Source organism: Takifugu rubripes, chromosome 13 (assembly GCF_901000725.2).
Source record: "Takifugu rubripes chromosome 13, fTakRub1.2, whole genome shotgun sequence".
In the NCBI taxonomy this organism is placed as follows: domain Eukaryota; kingdom Metazoa; phylum Chordata; class Actinopteri; order Tetraodontiformes; family Tetraodontidae; genus Takifugu; species Takifugu rubripes.
In genome coordinates this window covers 7,852,565-7,869,441 of record NC_042297.1, presented here as the reverse complement: position 1 = coordinate 7,869,441, position 16,877 = coordinate 7,852,565, and the positions used below count along the sequence as shown (strand labels likewise).

The window sequence follows — 16,877 nt, the reverse complement described above, 5'->3', positions numbered from 1 at the left end:
CACAGACGGGGACATCAGCCTGTCCTTTGTAAGAGTATTCAGGTACTTCTAGGTAAATCACTCAGAAGCAGTCAGGAATAATGAACACATTTGAGTTTATAAAAAGTTTATTAGACGGCATGTAAAGGAGTCCTTACTGTCCAAACTGTAAATAAATTAAAAAGGCAAACATTTCTCAAGTTTTACAATGTTCCCGTACCGCTGCTGACCATGAGTCAGGTTTTTAAACTACTGTCATTCCCTCTGAAGTCGTAGGTGAAATAAATGATGACATCTGAAACAAGAGCTGACTGACTGGAGCTCCCTGCATCCCTCAGAGGTAAAAGCCCAGAAGTTAATGTTCATTAGCCTCCAGAATACAGACAGTAGCTGTAGGTCCAAGAAAAGCTCAGCGTGGGTAAATTTACAGGAACAGAAGGCAGAAATAAGGCAGATTAGTCATTAATAGGGCTGAAAATGTTAAAAGAGAAGCAGGAGAGGCAGCAGTGAAAGGCCAGGGGAGAACAAACTGATGGGAACACAGGAAGTCCTGGCTCTAAAAAGAACATAGATGTCGGCTTTACAAAAAGCACCAAGTCTTGTGTGTTTGTGCCCAGGTAGAGTGAAGGCTGAAGGTACGGATGAGGTAGGTTCATTAGGTCTTCAGGCTGGGAACAAATCATTTACAACTTCCCAATATTTACTCAAAAATAATGTCTAAAGAAAAAAACACTTTTCCTACAGGTTTACTTCACGTGAGCAGGAGCTCTTTATGTACATAAAACTGAGACTCAGGAAAAAATGTGTAAAATAAGTTGAGGGTATATCAGAAGGACCTGAATCTAGACAGCCGAGTACAGCACAAGTGCGTTGGTCTCAGCATCAGCCTATTTTAATTTCAGGATTCTACAATGAATTATTTAACTGAAGAGACCAAACAAGTTACTGAGTCAGCGTTGTGTGTGTGTTTCTTAGGCTACAGATACATACAGTTACTTCTGTTATTACCACTAATAATGCTGCAGAGTTTTGGGGAAGCTAAAAACAGCTTAATCATCATATTTCTAAGTACAAACAGTATTTTCAGCTGGCCAGACCTGAATAAAGTCTTGTTTCTGACTTTGAAAAGCATTAGCTGTTGGGTTATATACATTTGTCCATGATTACTGTTTACCTGTGGAAAGAAACACTGGAATCTAAAACATGGATGGTTGTGTATCCACACACTCAGAAACACACTCGCAGCAGACACACACAATCTTCACAGTATAAAAATAGTTCACCAAACCACAAAGGTCCACGATTTCACATTAAGCCCACATTTTTTGGCCTCTGAGGCCGAAGATAAAAACAATAAAAAAGTAAGAGCTGCAGTGCTGAACAAGCAACTTTTGAGAAAGAAGGCTCTATCGAGTCAAATTTAATGCATAACTACTAAAGAAAGTTAGCAAACCATTTAAAATGGTAGAAAAATTCATACATGTCAGTATTCACATATTAATGATGCAGGTCACAATGTCACCATCATGGAGACTAAATGAATCGTACCATGACGACTTCCCACTACTTTAACATCTTCCCTATATTCTCCCAGCATAGCTAAGATTGTCCTTAAACATGTCAGTGACACCTCAGCATGCCCCTGTTATCTGTTCAAGAGTTGCCTCCTCCCTCTCGGTATAGTTAAATTAGTAAAGAAATGTATCTGAGCTGAGAGTCAACCAGACTCAAGTTCAAGCTCACCGTCTGAACAGTGTTAGCTCTCTGTCACACTGACACCAGCTATAAACTACCCCCTCAGCAGAGGAGAACACCGCTGTGGGTCTCTGCTGAGATCCAAACTTCCTGTAAAGGACAACGTCAGGCGCTGATGTCTGCGTTCACAGCAGTCTGACTCTGGCTCGCCGTTGTTCCGTGTGTGATCAGGGCAGGTGGGACCTCAGTAACATCTTGTTGGCTATTGTGCCTCGAGTGGCCATCGAGCTGGTGGAGACTGCTGTGAGTGGAGAGGGGGTGGTTCAGTCGCGACAGGCTGCCATGGAAACTGCACTCCCCTGCGCCTCTGTAAACCACGGTATCACTCCTGAGGGGAGGGGCGGAGCAAAAAAAAAAGACTTCAACTCTACTGAGAGGCAGAAAAGCAGGAGGCCACAGACTTGCTGCTATACCTGTCTTCACGAGTGCGGCGCAGGCTCCCATGGTAACTGGCCTTGCTGTGGACACTACTGGCCTTGTTCCTCGTGGAGGCAGCGTGGCGTTGGTGCGTTTGAACAGGATCGTCAAGGCCATCCAAGGCCGCTAAGTTGGTTGAAGATGCGTGTGTGGAGGTGCCCTAAAGAACACAAGAAGTTAGAAAGATGTAACAATACTGAGCATGAAATGACTAAAAAGCTTGGATGCTTGCAGGCTAACCTGAGTCGATGTCCCTCTGGACTTCCTAATAACGGGGGTGTTTGGTTCTCGCAGCAGAGACTGAGCAAAGTCGGGCTGTTCCTGCAGCACCTGACGAGACTCATTCACCCCACTGCTGCAGACAGACAGGAACAAGAGAAGTGCAGGACAAGGGGCAATGCCTTTTTAATGTAATGCTGCTTTTTAAACTCAACACCACATTTTAGTACTTTGTATAGAAAAGAAAATGTTCTAATAGCAAGTTCAGACATTAACTAAAAACAAAGTAAAGAATGTGACTTCATGAAAATATCATCCGCCTTACTCTTTGCGTCTGCGGCCCTGCAGGAAGTTGGCCCATTCAAAGCAGGTCTTCTTACTGCCCACCCAGAAAACAGACGGGATTCCAACCACCAACATCATCAGATATTTCATTAGAAACAGAACTGCAGCAGGATGGCTTATTTGCTTCACCTGAAACATAAATATGTACTATATATTAGCCAAAAGAGACAGAGCATGTGGACACCTCAATGGTAATGTAAATATAGTGGATGTTGGTTCTGTAAACACTGGCTCCTCAGATGGTTTCAACAGTAGTTGTAGGGGATCATGTCTTCCAGCAGGGGGCAGAAATCACTATTTAATCCAAACAACTGCTCTTAGCCTGCAAAACCCTGAGACTAACATACTGTATATTCATTGTTCAGTCTGGATTTAAACTCCAAGCGCTCTGTGTAAAGAAAAAAGTCACAAGCTCCAATGTGTAAAGTAGCAAAAGTACATCTTTATATATTGTATGTGGAATTGTTATTTATTTATCCTAATTGCATGTGAAATATTTACAGGTAAATAGGAAGTTACAATTCCTGAGCTCGAAAGGAGCCTCTTCATGGCTCATGTGTCTTTCGTAGTAAAAATACACCAAATGGGTTTTTCGAGTGGAACCAGTGTTGAACTATCTGATGCATCACGTGTGTTGGTTAAACAAACACAACTTCATATCCAGCACAAAAACTGTCAGAGAGCAGGGGCAGCCGAGCATGACTGAGAAAGTCCTGAGAGATGGAAAACAGAGACTGAAGGAAAGAAAGAAGTGAGAGAAGCAGCAATCAAAGAAGGGTCAAAGATGGAATATTAGCCGAGCCAATGATGCACACCAAGCTCTCATCTCTACATCCCAAATACCTTTGTCATTCAGCCACACTAGAGGGTTTCAGTCTCAATCAGGTGTATGCACAAACAAGCACACACAAGCATGAAGACACCAATGCTCTACCTTGTAGGGGCAGGGGATGTGATAGCGCCGGCAGTTCTCCTCCATCCACGTCGTCTCCCAAATGCTCCTGTAGGTGTGTTCGTACAGGTAGCACCCAATCACAACCAACAAGGGGACCACATAGAGTGCGGAAAACACACCCATACGGATCATGAACTTGACTAGTTTGGTCTGGTTCTCCTTCTCTAGTGGGATCTCCATGCGCACCTTATTGAGAGCCACAATGCCCACAAACAGCAGAGAGACACCCACCTGAAAAGATAAATTAAAACCAGTGATTATTCCTTTTTCCATGATGACTTATGGGTCAAATGACCAATCTGCCCATGGCTCTACAACTCAACAATTCACCCTTGTATCATTTTATCCTCCCCACAGCTATCCATCTACTCATCACCTCTTTCATTCCACCCACCCATTCATCCACCCACTGTACTCACCGTCACATTGAGGCCGAGCGGTGCCAGAACAAACCACCTCAGGGCGTCTATGTCATACAGCCCTATGAAACACACTCCACTGATCCCATCTCCTTCAATCTTATTCAGGGCCAACAGGGCAACAGTCAGGGCCCCTGGAAGTCCCCAGGCAACAGCGTGGAAGAGGAGGGCTTTCTTCTCGATGGCTTCACTGCCCCATTTAGGCACAGCGGCCAGGAACCAAGTGATTGTCAGTATGACCCACCACACGCTGCCAGCCATGGCAAAGAAGTACAGGACCATGAAGAACAGGGTGCACACCTTTGAGACATAAAACAATCGAATTTAATCAATCATGGAGGTGTACGTCAGCGCATCACATGCTGATTTGTGTGAGGATGTCAAATATTTATGATGTGGTAGTGCTGCTCATTGTAGATCATAATTTCTGTAAATGTTAATAATTTGATATGATTAATATGTAAGACAAACTGCCAAGTTTAATCCCTCTAATGATCATAATGTGAATAATGTAATTAAAGATTTACAGTGCGACCAGGAATCACACAGGATTCCTGAAGCTGGAGGGGCGCAAACTGCTCTCACCTTGTTGTGTGAACCTTGTGTTATGGTTGCTGCTCTGAAATGTGCAGGACTGGCTGCATTACAGGCAACTCTGTCTTCCAACAGGAAGCCGAGAAAGAACACCAGTGACACCATGACGTAACATGCAGCGTAAAAGATGATTGGCCGTTCAGGGTATCGAAACCTAATGAGGAAGGAAAGTCCATAAAAAAACACTTAATTGACAAGCTTAGATTTTATTAGTGCCCAAGCTCAGAAAGATTCAGCAGTTCAAACCTGGTGACATCGATGAGGAAAGTGAGGAAGGTGAAGAGTGTCGCAGACAGACAGATTAGAGAAGTGACTCCTATGAAGTAGCGAATGAAGGTGAGCTCCTGCCGGCTGAAGAACATTGAGGGACACGGAGCCGAACAATCTTTCTTGCCCATGAATGTGTAACCCAAGTCTGTGTCAACCTTCAGCTCTCTGGGGCACCAGAAACCATAATCTCTCTGGACAGTCAGGGATGACTGGTTAGTGGGGTCAGAACCAGTAAGCAGGTCCTCTGGCCGAGGATACGGCTCATCACAGTCTGGGAACCTGAGAATGGAACCATTGAGTCGGATCAGGGAGTTTAATATATGACAGATATTAGAGTTAGTGACCTGAGGAGAAGAGGTAGATCAAGTTAGTCTCAAGAATTTGTTTTGATGTTGGCAGGAAGCTCAAAAGTACTCAGAACAAAAAAGACAGTCGAGTCATTCCCGGATCCTTAAAGCCAGACTGAATGTGAGGAAATCATTTTTTTTCTTTTCAAATCACACACACCCTTGTAATTATATCTTTGTGGAGGACTCATATTAACATAATGCATTACTCAATTCCTTACCTGACCCCCTCACTAACCCCTAAACCCAAATCGTCTTGATCCTCAAATAGTCCTTTGAAGTTGCGAGGACCAGCCAAAATGTCCTCATTTCCAAAAATGTCCTCAATTTGCTAGTAGAATGAGTATTTTAGTGTTTGATATGTAGCAAGTATAAGCACACACACATACGGACACACACGCACCTGCTACACTCCATGTCATCTGGCCAGGACACTCCGAATATCTCCATGAGTTTGTGACATTCGTCTTTGGCTCGCTGGCAGAGGGAGCGACAAGGCATGGACACCTGACCATACACCACACAGACGGGGGTGTACAGAGCACACAAGAACATCCTCAGGTCAGGGCTGCACTCCAGGTTTACCATGGGATGGAACGGCTGAGAAAGGAGATGGGGAAAAAAATACAAAGCACTTAATACACAAGTTATGTTATAAGAACTGGGACGTAACCAGGTTGCACCTTTAAATTTAGAATTTTAAAACATCTTGTACAAGCAAAGTCATTTTAGACCAGGGCCTGCATATACCAGTACTGGTGTGGAGCACACAGCCAATGGAACATGTTGAATTCCAGTCAAAACATCATATCAGATGCCAAATAAATTAAAATTTCCACAATGGAATTTATGATCAACTCAGTAGCTGCACACGATGAAGATAGTCCTGACTGACGGAGCCGTCTATGTCCCTGGGGACTCTAACCTTTGCCCATATGGACACTTTACAATCAACGTATGGTAAAGAAAGTGAACCTTTACACAGTGATATCATGGAAACATCATGGAAACCATCGTGATCACACACACTGTACCATATAAACGCTGTACATGCGTGCAATATGTGTACATCTGACACAAAACAGGGCACTTAAACAGATTGGTTGCAACAAAAGCTCCACTATATGCTTATACAGTAGACTGGGCATTTGTGCACATACTCACGCATCAGTGAAATCCTGTGTTTGTGTATGTGCGTGTGTGTCACATGCATGTTTCTGTGTGTGACTCAGCCTTTTCAGTTATGTTTTGATCGTTCTCAATTGCTGCGTTCTAGATCTGCACATGGAGAGACGTTTCACCAGTTAATGGGAGCACTGGTGCATGAGCCGTTTGACACAGTTTTTTTGAGTACTGTACAGCAAGCATGATCACTCACTCACACTCACACTCACTCACTCTCACATACACACACTTCATAATTCATTTTATAAAACGTGATTATTTATTTCTTAACCATCTCCATTTATGGAGATTTGTGTCACTGGTCCTTAAACATAATAACCTAAGCTAAATATGGACACAACTAGAATAAAAAGCTAAAATGTGCTAAACTTTTAGTCTTTTGTGTTGTTGAGGGAGCTGCTCTGGAAGCTGATGTCTGTCCTGTGTGTAAAACTTGAGCCAGAGGCCACACTTAGCCATGTGGGTGCTTTCTGCATGAGTGTGTCTCAGTGCCCAGCCGAATGAAGCCTTTCTTTACCAGACGTGTGTGACTTCCATCTTGCCCACCCTGCCCCTCTGTCCCATGCCTGTGGACTCGTGCATCCATGTGTGTTTCAGGGCCTCGTTCTTCTTGTGTGAGTTTTAACTCCATCTTTGTGATTCCCCTCTAAGCGTTCAGCACTTGTGTATTGTACAAGTCAAAGCACGTGTGCAGATATCTGTGTGTAATTATTCTGACAATCGGGCTAAACGCCTTTCATCCATCATCAGAAAGACTGATATTAAGTGGTACAAACCAGAATGACAGGGGAGGGGTTCTCATATCCACAGGAGACAAACAGAGAATCATTTCAAAGCAGGCCACTCATTCTGTTCAACATTTCTACTGAATAAGGCAGGAGAGCAAGAAACACTAAATAGCTCACCCGAGGGCACGGATTAGTGAAGGAGCGATCCAGAAGATAAATATGGAGAGACAGAGAAGGTTATTTAACCATCTTTTGCTGCTACTTTATCAAAGGTGGGAAACTGACAGAATTCTTAATTAATTATGAGGAACTTTCACTTCAACTTCTTAACAACTATTCAGAGTGAAACATAAACATGAGATTCAGATGTAATAATTACTGTATGTCTGTATGTGGAACAATAATAACGACAAAAATATGAACAAAAATGAAAAAAGTAAAAAACACACAATATTTTAAAGTTTGGAAGAAAAGGAGCCAAATGTCACAGGAAGAAGTGTGTGATTGGAGCTGTCAGGAGTGATTATAGAAGAGAAGTGGGCTGACTTTTCTGACACACAGCAAAATGGAGAAAAGGAGTCTGTGACTGGTCCACCTCTGTTCAATAGAAGGATTAAGTTTCTTTCTCTTTACTCCCTTTTTCAAAGAAGCCCAGGGGGAGGTCGAAGGAAAGAAATAAACAGGAGGAATGAACAAAGAAGGAGGCATACATTAACACTAATGCAAAGGCAGCAATTACATATAAAATTCTGCTTAAAACAAAGGCCAAAGCTCAAAGGTGTATGAAGATGTCCATCAGATGGAGGAAGAGTCAGAGAACCAGGCTAGAAAAATTGTTCTGCTGGATTAGAGAGTCAAATGGATCAGAAAGTTTCTGAAAGTGTGACATCACTTACACATGCACACACGCATGCACACACACCACACACCAGGTTAGCACTGTGGCCAAATCTCAGTGAAATCAGCCTGAAGGTTTCCCTGGCAACTATTTTAGGTGGTTTATACCAGTTTACAAACTAAACCTTTGGTCTTTTTAGTCAAGTCGATCATTTCCTGCACTCAATTCTGACAGATGAGGAGAAATGCAGATTATATAACAAATCTACTAAAGGTCCATCTGCACAGGCTAATCTCGGCCCATAATTCACTCTCTGTCTAATCGGATGTTGGAGCCTGCAGCACGATGCTGTCAGAACACATCAGCTCTTCCTCCATTACCTCACTACAGAAAAACATTCCTAACGTCATTATAAATCCATCCTTCTCTTATGTCTTTTTGCAGAAATGAGTCTGAATCTGTTGTTTTACTTTCTTGCACTTAAACCATTGAATAGCTCTTTTTGCAGGTCTCCAGCCCATGAGAGCTGCTCCTCCACAGTGAGGGAGGAGCGTTATTTCTCTCCATAATCACCATTTTCCTCCCACCTCCCTCCTTCAGCCAGCTCTTTGGCTCTCTCTGGTATTTAAGCTTGACAAGCATCACTTGATGTTGCTCACATTATAAACATGGACAGAAAAGTGTTTCATGGCCATGTGCCCGTCTCTCCGCTCCCTACACAGACAGACAGCCAGACAGACAGACAGACAGACAGACAGACAGACAGACAGACAGACAGACAGACAGGCAGGCAGGCAGGCAGGCAGGCAGGCAGGCAGGCAGGCAGGCAGGCAGGCAGGCAGGCAAGCTTTGGCAATGAATAGATGAACAGAACCGGTGCCCTCCTCCCTAATCCCTGAAAAGACAGTTAAAAAAGGGGCAGCCTTCTCTCACACTCTTTCATTTATCCTGTCCATCCATCGCTCAGTCAGGACCAGACAAAGCCATTAATGGCATTCCCCTTCACGATCAGCTCCCCTCCTCCTCTGCCCCATCTTCTTTTCCCTTTTATCCATCTCTCATTCTCCTTGTTTCCCATTTACTCTTGGCAATTACACTGACAGCCACTTGTCCTCCATTTATTCCCTCCGACATCAGCATTCATTGACTTCCCCTACTCTTTTATCCTGTCATTTCAAGTTTGACGAAACAATTTAACATCCCCATCAGTGCGATCCATCTGCTGCTTTATTTTTTTGGTTCACTCATTATATTGAGACATTTTCTCATTGACAGAAAATGTAAGATAAACTAGACTAAGGTTTTTTAGGATTTAATGCTACAGAGGAAGACTATGACTCATTTAGTGACAGCTAAATGGCATTAATGCATGTTGACAACATACCAGGCTCGCTAATGTTTTAAGATACTACATTTGATCAATTTAAAAAAGGATCATTTTAAACCGATAAAGACTGATTTTGCTTCCTGACAGAAGGATGAACTAGGGTTCTATAGGTTCAGAGTCTCCGTGTCTAAAAAAAGGTACCTGCAGTTTCAAGACAATAAACAAAGAACCAGTAGAACCCTGTGGTTTGTGTGGGTGGACATGACGGTGCTGCAACAACATCCCTCAATCACAAATATCAGGTTTCATATTCTTCATCCTGCAGAACAAACAGACCCAGAGTGATGGGACTTAGCTGTAAGTGTACATCTCTTGTTTCCTCCATTTCCTTTCATTCTCTCCTCCCCCTCTCAATATGCATTCCTCATCCAATTTTCTTCCCCTCCCTTGTCTGTCTGTCTCTCTTCATTCCTGCTCTTCCTTCCCTTGCTATTTAACTGCCATGGCAACAGGTGATGTGGCAGCTCTCCCAGGAATCACAGATTTCTCCGTCCCTCTCACACACTCACACGGTCTGTATATTAAATGAAACTTCTCAGAAATGACAGCAAACAAGTTCCCAGCAGGAGGGATGTGGGGAATGTGTGAAAGTCACTGGGCATTTAAACTGACTGTGCTGCAGATGGAAGAAATCACACCCACTTATATTCCAACACCATCCAAACCAACTGCTCATATCCATCTGCTGAATTACACACATGACCAAAAATGACAACGTACCACAAGAACCAAAGATTATAAATGTATAAAAAATATATTTGATATTTTAGCATTTAATTATTTACATAAAATTCCATACTTGTTTGCAAAGCTAAGGGTGTTTATGTAAAGTCTATCTCTTTGTGTCTATCAGTACGTAGATGGTCAGACTCCGCAGGTCACCACATGACACACATGTTGTTGTGTAGTTGTGGTTTAACCCAGATAAGCCTCACAAAACTACACTGTAGTTGAAAATTGACCCAAAGCTGCTCTGTAACCATCTTCGAAATGACTAAAAGTCTGGTACCGGAGAGTTAGGAACCGTTTCACCAGTACAGTGTCTATTTCATTTGCGGTGAATGAACACAAACATACACACTAATGTGTGTTTGATGATCAGAGACTCCTGATGAACTTTTATTGATGGACACTAAGTCAGCACTTAACCATAACCACTTTACACAATAATAAAAAATAACATGAAACCACTATCGATAAATTATTTGTGAGAATATGAAGTGCCAGTATTATGAACAGCTACAGACTGGAGCAAAGAAAAAGCTCCACAGCCGTTCTACAAATCTTTGAATTGGGATCATTCTGCCAAAAAAGCAGCAGCAGGGAGTTCCTTTGTTCTCAGGCATTAATAAATAATGGCTTCAATTGTGTTTGCTGCTTCTATAGACTGGAAATAAAAAAGGATAATCAAGAGTTGAGCTGAAATAAACAGGAACTGTTATACTGAATGAGGACCTGCCTGTCTCTGCCACAGTGAATAGGCTAATCAGCCCCTTCACATGTAGTGGACACACACACACACACACACACACACACACATACACATACACACACACAAAAGCTAATTCTCTCTTTTCTTCTCGCACACAAAGAAAAACAACATAGCAGACCACACTTAATCTCAACCAGGATGGAACTTTTTGGATTTGGCACGCACGCACACACACTGTTGCAGGGACCTGGTGGCCCCTCTGTGGCCCTTCTTAAACAGAGCAGCCTCGTTCTGAAGGACAGGACCTCATAGTGGGGGAAACACAAACAGTGGCGACAGCACAGACTCAAGACTTTACACAGCCCATCACTCCGACAGCGCTTTTCTTCTTCATGCTCTTTAAAATCTATTGTGTTCCCTTGCACTCGTTTCCTACGCTTCATCCATCCTGTTCGGAACATTCACATCAATTAAAGAAAACCCATATCCTCCAAACTCTATGTATGAGTTTAGATACAATCAAATCCTATCACAGTTTCACAGTAACTCCTACTAAAAAATTAGACAGTAAAGTAATAAAAACTTTGCATTACCAACATTGCTTTAAGACAGGAAACAACATGATTCCAGAGATGCTGCGTCCAACAGCTCTTATAGTAAATACATTTTCTGACCTTACTTTGCTGCAGGTGTTACTGTACTGATTGGCAGCTCAGATCCTGTCAATCAGAGCTCTATTTGCTTCACAAACAGGGAGCTCTAGAGTCTTTAGAAGAAGCCTGACTGAGCATCAGAAGGAGACTCGCTGAGCTCTTTCACTCCACAATCCCAACGACAAACATTTGCCTGGAATCAGAATCCTTTAAAGACTCTGAGAAGAAAGATGGCAGCACGGAAAACCTCAGCTTCTGTAACTTAGATTAAATGTAAAAACATATAAAATGGCTGTTACAGGACACTCATATCTTTATGTTAAGTGTGACAAAACTGGTTGGACTGTGTTTTAGGAAGCAGGAAGTCACAATCTCAGAACATCCTTATGGGATGGGACAGACAGATGGACAGTCCAGAACACATTAGCTGACCCACACAACACATATCTCTACGATATAGCGCCACTTGTCACCCTATCTCTCATTTGAAATTAATTTCCTTCCTCTCGTGTTTCGCTCTCTTACGTCTGGGCCTCTCTCCTCAGCTGTAATTGGCTATTCTGGCAGATGGGGCTGTGGTTGGTCTGTGGGAATCAATGTCTTCATTGTGGGACTGAGCAAAAGATTAGCAGCTAGTTAGCATTAGTGAGAGATGACAGCTGGCACTGTTAACCTACTCTGTCACTCATGCACACACTCAGTGTACTCAGTGTGCATGAGTACAGTTTTAAAGCTCTACCATGAGCACGGCATTCACACACTGAGTGAATGAACGGCCTGATATGCTAATCGTGCACACACACTTGGGGATAATCCATTTTTTTGGCTTAGCTTTGGGTTTAAAAGGGAGAAAATGCATTAAGTTCTATGGTCACAGCGCCACACAGTTTCAAACAAAATGAGTTTTTAAAAATATGTATTAATACTTTAATATTACCAATAAAACATAAAAGAACATCTACAAAATGAGCTGCTTTAGTATAAATTTAAAGAATGAAAGCTTTCCATTGAGACAGTAAACATTCTTCATGATATATGACCCAAAAACTGAAAATGCAGCTGACAATGGCTCCAGTTACATTGACGGCATCTGAAGAACTTCATGCCAATTTGGTGGCAGCGGATTATTTTACGTTGGGAAACAGAAGCACAAATGTCTGCTTTTCTGGCAGGATGGAAGCATTAACGTAGCATCTGTAGAAAAAAGAAATGCAAACATGCACACAACAGCTGCATATAAAGATGCCTAACACACACACACACACACACACACGGCCTCTGCTTCAACCCTCATGACCCTTCTCTGTTCTCAAGGCTCCAACACATCTTTAGTGGATTAAGTAATCCAAATAGCCAAACTCAGCCTTCACTAATGAGAGATTTCACAGCATCGACACACTAAAGGTGCAGAGCCAAGAGAGGATATAGCTCTCTTTCTTACACAACTTTTCTTTCAAGCATTCTCCTCAGCAGGATTCCTCTATTTGATGCTCCAAATGAGAAACAAGGTCAGACTGGGGCCATGAAGGCGACCTGAGGTGCATGTTCACCAACTTACGACTAAATGGGAACAACAAGCCAGTGGAGATCAGTGGTTTTCATCTTTTAAGCAGACCAATGGAGCAAAATGGTTGGTCGTCAAAGACAAATCACTCAATTACACGTCATTAATGTAATAGTTGTGCATTCATAAACACAATAATGTGACAGCACTTTGAATTCTCATCTACACATACTGAAAACACAAATCCACACATGTGAGGTTTTATTTTACAGTAACTGTAACTGGGGAAATGTTCATTTCTTCCAGTGTTCCCATCAGGTCAGGTCAAGGCCAAACCCAGAGCAGGACGACTGGCAGGGCTCATGTCGCAGCTCAACCACCTCCAGAAGGATGTCTCCTACTTGTCTGTAGGGCTGAGGGTGTCAGTTACTAACTACCTCATCTGGGTCAAACCAAGTTCAACAACAGATACTTTTAACAAACCTCACTAGGCTGTGATTTAGTGTTGCTCTGCAACTGCATAAATATCTGCATGGTCGTCTTCTCAGGTTCAGTTTCATCTCGATCAAAACACACGCTCCGATTTCCTGAGAAGGGGTAAGAAATATGTCTGACAGCACGGGGACTTGTGACGTTCTCTGAATTTTTCTGTGATTAAAGTCAAACAGCAGAAAAGGTTTTAGCCCGACGTTTTCATGTGGAAGATAATATCAACACAAATAGCAAATAGAAATCCTCAGCTTAAAGACGCCACACTGGCAACATGCACGATCATCTGCAGCAACACGGATAACACGAGATGCTTCCTGTGAACAGCTGGAGGCAGAATTCATTCACATCCTGCAGACCAGTTTGCGCACAGTTGGTCAATCCTGGGCAGATAATAATCCACATGTGCAGCAAGTTCAGATCAGAGCAGAACAGGACAATTGAAACATACAGGAGAAAAAAGCCATGTTCATTTTTATTTACATTTATTTATCACATTGCGTGACAATTTCTTCTTCTATAGGTGGCAAATTGCAGCCAGGTGATGCAGAAGTTCAGATAATACTTCCAAACATGCTGCCTGTAGCCTTTGATAACGACAAATCCTTGCTGCAAACAGGTAATTATGGTCCTGCTATCAAGTAACATCCTGTTTTGTGTTCTTCCGTCTGGGGAGCAACAAAGGGACAAAAAAGGTAACATGATGACAGATGTATAGTGAAGGTCTACTGTTACACCCACACTGTAACCTGACACTATTTTGCCTAAAACCGTCACTCTAGCAGATCACTCTGTACATCATAAAGTGAGGTAATTAGTATTTTGAAATTGGCTGCAATGAAGAAAGTACCTGCTTCATCATCATCTTGTCTGATGTTCTGCATCTTTGCAAAGTGGCTTCAGGCAACATCAAGGTTCCATTTACACAATTTGTTCTCCCACAGCCCGGAATCGTGTTGCGGGGAATTTATATTGAAAAAAAATGTTTTTTTTAAAAAATCCACCTTTTCTTCCTGCATAATTACCTCTCTTTTATTTTGAAAGCATAAAGAACAAATGATGTTTCTAGTTGATGCCTTGCTCATGGAGCGGCAACATTAATAACGCACAGCTCAAATTACACATCAAAGACCTTTTGCTGACTGAATATTTTCAGACTTACATTCTACAGCCATAATTTCCCAAAGCGCCACACTCCCACACTTTCAGTTTTTAAACATGGCAGCACAGAAGAACAGAAGAATATGCATCGTTCACACACGCGGCGTCGCCAAGACTCACCTCCATGGCTAACGCAGCCGTTTGTTGGTCATAGTGATGGAGGAGATTGGGCATAAAGGTGGTGTTGTAAGGCAGATCCTGGCACATTCTCAGTCTGATGGGCTCACAGCTGAACTCACTGTGGCTCTCTGTGGTCTCCAAGTGAATGCACAGAGCAGGGGTGCCCAGGAAGAACAGCATGGAAATGGGGATTAAGAGTAAGGAAAAGCAAACAGAAGGACAGCCTTTTGTACATCCTCCTCCTGCCTGCATCTTGATGTCAGACATCGCTCTATGACGGCTCAGTGGTCACCCAGACGCCACATCGGCGGCTGCTGGCTCCATTTTTAGTGTCAGCAGTGAAGGTAAAAGCAAGACCTCCACCAAGCCAAATCATCTGTGGGCCATTATCCAGAAAGGGTCCGAATTCTCCGGCTTTTGCAGCGTTTGCTTCCCTTCATAGTCTCAGATGCGCTGGTTTAAATGGTTCATCCTTACCACGGTTTCTCTCCACCTCCTGGCAATGCCCCCGTTCAAGGACAAATTCCCATTGTTGATTCCTCCAGCTCCACCAACCACCGCGTCTTTCGGGTGGTTCCTTCCACTCCTTGTTTGATCTCAGTCCATTTCACTGATGCGTCAGATAACCATCTAAAGTGGAGGATGTACCATGTCATTATCCACCAACAATTTCCCAGTCCTGCAGAGGACAAATGCCGTCTTTCACATCGACTGGGCCTTTTGGACCAGGTCCATCAAGCGGGTCCTACAGGGTAAAACACACAGACGTTATTGAGAGTATGCTTGTTTAGAATAACGCTACACTCGACCATCGCTGCCTCTAATCTGCCACACCCTAGATCAAGTTGAAACAAAAATGTCTACGAGGCAAAACCGACAACGACTTTGAGCAACAACTGTGCACGTACAGGTAGATCTTCTTTATCGTTTAGCTTTGCGCGCTGCTGAAGCCGTGTTGAGCTCCAACAGCGCTTCCATGATGTTCACCTGCGGAGGGTCCGACACTCCCCCGCGCGTGTTTGGTTCAGGTTGGCCGGGTAACAGCAGAGATGTTTCACGCATCCAACCTGGAATTAAGTACTTTAATACGCGCAAACGCGTATTTCACCACGTGCACCTGCGTCCGAGGCGCACGGTCGGCGCGATAACTTGCGCAACACCGACAGCTAGCTACCATGAAATATCGATAAACTGAAATTGTGCAGAACACCTCCATAGTTCGGAGCCATTGAAGCTGAACCCAGGTCAGTTTCAAAAACAAGAACCTCCCAGGGGGGCGCCGTCGGTGAGGCGGTTCTGTCGGTGCCAAAGTCTGGACCGACACACTGCCCAGCATCACACCGAAGTAGCGTCATCGATCCCGGCAGCTGCGCGTGTTTGTCACCGCAGTGTCTTCACCGTGTCTACACGCAACAGCACGCTTGCTTTGGACCGCTCCGGCTCGGTTCTCATTAAGAATACGCTACCGGGGCGCTCGGTCCCAGCCCAGCGTCACATTTACCTGTTAGCGGCGGCGGAGCAGCGACGGGGCGAACCTTCGGCTCCCGGCGGGACTTGGTTGTTTCTGTTTGCAGCTGGTTTTGCAGCCCATACTGCGTGAACGCGCATGTCCCGGGATCGCGCTCCCCCTCGCGCAACGTCTGCGTACGTTAACGACCCAACATTTCCGCAGAACGCTTGAGTTTCTAATCGAAGGGAACATCGAAAATGAGAGTTTATGACAAAATTCTGGAGCGGATGGAAGCAGCTACTTGTTTTCAGCGTGTTCATCTTTACTCAGACCGGCTAATTAATCCCAAAGTGTCGGTTATCACAGATGTTTCTCGCTCTTCCATGTCGGTGCAACAGCTGCTCCTCAAGAATGTAAGGCAGCGTGTGGAGGGATATAGGCTCAAAAACAGGGCACAAGGACGTAAATGGACAGGCAACAAAACATAGAACCACTTTCAAAACCTTTGATTAAAAACGACTCAGTAAGAGCTCAAACCCGATGATACCGACGGAGCAGATACACGTTTAATATGAAAATAAAAACAGCAGTAAATCTCATGAATCAAAAGTTCAAATTAGCAGCGATGAT

The 16,877-nt window shown here is 43.5% G+C and overlaps 1 protein-coding gene across 3 annotated transcripts; it reads right to left on the bottom strand.

Moving 5' to 3' along the window:
• Positions 1-87: 87 nt before the first annotated feature.
• LOC101070067 (frizzled-3-like) lies at positions 88-16,702 on the bottom strand. 3 transcript variants are annotated; one of them, XM_029846818.1, is made up of 11 exons: positions 16,299-16,702; positions 14,798-15,542; positions 5,704-5,900; positions 4,930-5,232; positions 4,675-4,837; positions 4,090-4,389; positions 3,650-3,901; positions 2,696-2,844; positions 2,392-2,503; positions 2,148-2,311; positions 88-2,062 (listed from the first exon to the last, which is right to left on the bottom strand). In XM_029846818.1, the coding sequence occupies exons 2-11, from the start codon at positions 15,062-15,064 to the stop codon at positions 1,840-1,842; spliced, it is 2,130 nt and encodes a 709-aa protein (XP_029702678.1). In that variant the 5' UTR covers positions 15,065-15,542; positions 16,299-16,702; the 3' UTR covers positions 88-1,839. The 3 variants fall into 3 exon arrangements, with proteins under 3 accessions (XP_029702678.1, XP_011607978.2, XP_011607979.2); XM_011609676.2 differs by having other exon boundaries at positions 89-2,062; positions 2,392-2,506; positions 16,299-16,696; XM_011609677.2 differs by lacking the exon at positions 16,299-16,702 and adding an exon at positions 15,706-16,128 and having other exon boundaries at positions 89-2,062; positions 2,392-2,506.
• Positions 16,703-16,877: the final 175 nt, after the last annotated feature.

Coding starts and splice junctions, on each gene's coding strand:
- LOC101070067 (XM_011609676.2), bottom strand. CDS start 15,064: ATGTCTGACATCAAGATGCAGGCAGGAGGAGGATGTACAAAAGGCTGT. Junction 5,233..5,703: donor GATGACATGGAGTGTAGCAG/GTGCGTGTGTGT, acceptor TTCCATTCTCAG/GTTCCCAGACTGTGATGAGC. Junction 2,507..2,695: donor CAGGGCCGCAGACGCAAAGA/GTAAGGCGGATG, acceptor GTCTGTCTGCAG/CAGTGGGGTGAATGAGTCTC.